Here is a 1,650-nt window from a genome sequence, read left to right on the forward strand (position 1 = left end):
CACGTATCTTCGGAGACACTGTGTGGGGCCTCCTCTGGTACACTTGCTGTGCAGTGTGCTCACCTTGCTTTGTAAAGTGTTTGCTACTCTGAACAGCCCTGTGAGGGGAGGGAATCATGTCGTCTCAGACAGGGACCAAAGACACTCCTGCTGTCCTCTAACCTTTCCCCAGTGCCTTCAGTTTTATCCAACATCAATTTTTGCCGTTCTCTTAAAATTATACCTTATAATGTTGATGTATGTTTCCCACTGTATTTTTTCCTGTGCAGAAAATGTTTTTTTGTAGTCAGTTATTCTTTTCTTCTGACTTCTGGGTTTGTATTTTGTTTAAAAAGGCTTTCCCCTTCCGAGATTATAAAATACTTCTTCCCTGTTTTCTTCGAGTATTATACTTCTTTGCTTTTAACTTTTACATTTAATCTTTGATCCCTCTGGAAATTAATCACATCGGAATCCAACTTGTTTCCTGGGTGCGGCCCAGTTATCCTGTCTTTATGAGGTACTAACGAAATTCCTATATGAATTGGGCCATTTATACATTGTCCACTTTGTTGCACTGAGCTGTTACCTTTTCATTTTCCAGAACTGTTTAATTACTGGAGCTTTATGTTTTAACTGGGACTTCCTCCTCTAACTGCTCTTCCATGTTTACTTTATAAATTTCATACTAGATTTTTTAGATTAAAGGAATCCTACTAAATAAGGAAAGTTTCACTTCTATTTATGGTCCACTTATCCAAGAACTATAACATATGTCTTTTCATATATTAAACTCATCTTTCTTTACCTTAGTAGTGTTTCCTTTATATCAATTTTAGTATCAAAATTTTTGCTGGGTTTTCTGGGTATATAATCTGTAATTGATCATTATGGGCTTTATTTTTTATACTGGGCCTATTACCCTTTTTTGCATGTCCTGATAACCCCAACATTTCAGAAAAGTCACTGGAGCACAAAGTTCGAGGCTGTGTGTGCATCCCCAGCCCTGAGCTAATAACTTCTGGTGGTTTCTGTGTTCAGGCACACACTCATCAAGAAGCTCAGTCAGCTGAGAGATAGCGAGCCTGACCTGGCCCAGCTGCTGGTGGATCAGGTGAGTCTGCTGGAGGAATGCGAACAGTAAACTGAGGCATGGGGCTGTCAGCTTCAGGAGGCTCTCTCTCCCTTTCTTCTCTCTCTTTGAGGTCCCTGGGTTGGGATCAGGCCTCGCTCACCCTCCCGCTAACAACGAGGTGCTGCCTTGCCTTTCAGATCTACGAGAATGCCATGATCACAGCGGGGCTGGTCGACGACCCCCGACCCATGGTCAGCCGCCTGAACCACCTGCTCATCAAGGCCCTGGACCGACACTGACAGCTGTGAAAGCCCCAGGTCCTCCTGCCCAGGGGTGGGGTGGGGTGGGGGGGGGTGGATGGGGACGATGACAAAGGACTAGGACTGGATGCTGCCAATGAGAACACCTACTTTTGAGCTTTATTCACTTAAAATGTATTCTTAGAGTTTTTGTCCAGACTGGGGTGCTCTGGTGACACAACCTCCAAGCTTACAATGGAAGCGGGTACAGTGAGGAAAAGCCTACCTTCCTCTAATTCCAGCTGCCACGGTGGTGGGGAGGGGCAGGAGCACTCAGGACCAGGCACTGGTTTCCTA

General features: G+C 44.8%; 1 protein-coding gene across 2 annotated transcripts in view; it reads left to right on the forward strand.

The window, feature by feature from the left end:
- Positions 1-1,471, forward strand: part of TRAP1 (TNF receptor associated protein 1) — a 45,310-nt gene extending 43,839 nt beyond the window's left edge. For both annotated transcript variants that reach the window (XM_082857906.1, XM_082857905.1), the window contains exons 17-18: positions 1,021-1,093; positions 1,252-1,471. In XM_082857906.1, coding sequence (XP_082714032.1) covers positions 1,021-1,093; positions 1,252-1,353 — 175 coding nt within the window. In that variant the 3' untranslated portion in view covers positions 1,354-1,471. The remainder of the gene's footprint in view (positions 1-1,020; positions 1,094-1,251) is intronic.
- Positions 1,472-1,650: the final 179 nt, after the last annotated feature.

The sequence above is a fragment of the Leucopleurus acutus genome (genome assembly GCF_964270905.1).
Source record: "Leucopleurus acutus genome assembly, chromosome: 16".
NCBI lineage: Eukaryota > Metazoa > Chordata > Mammalia > Artiodactyla > Delphinidae > Leucopleurus > Leucopleurus acutus.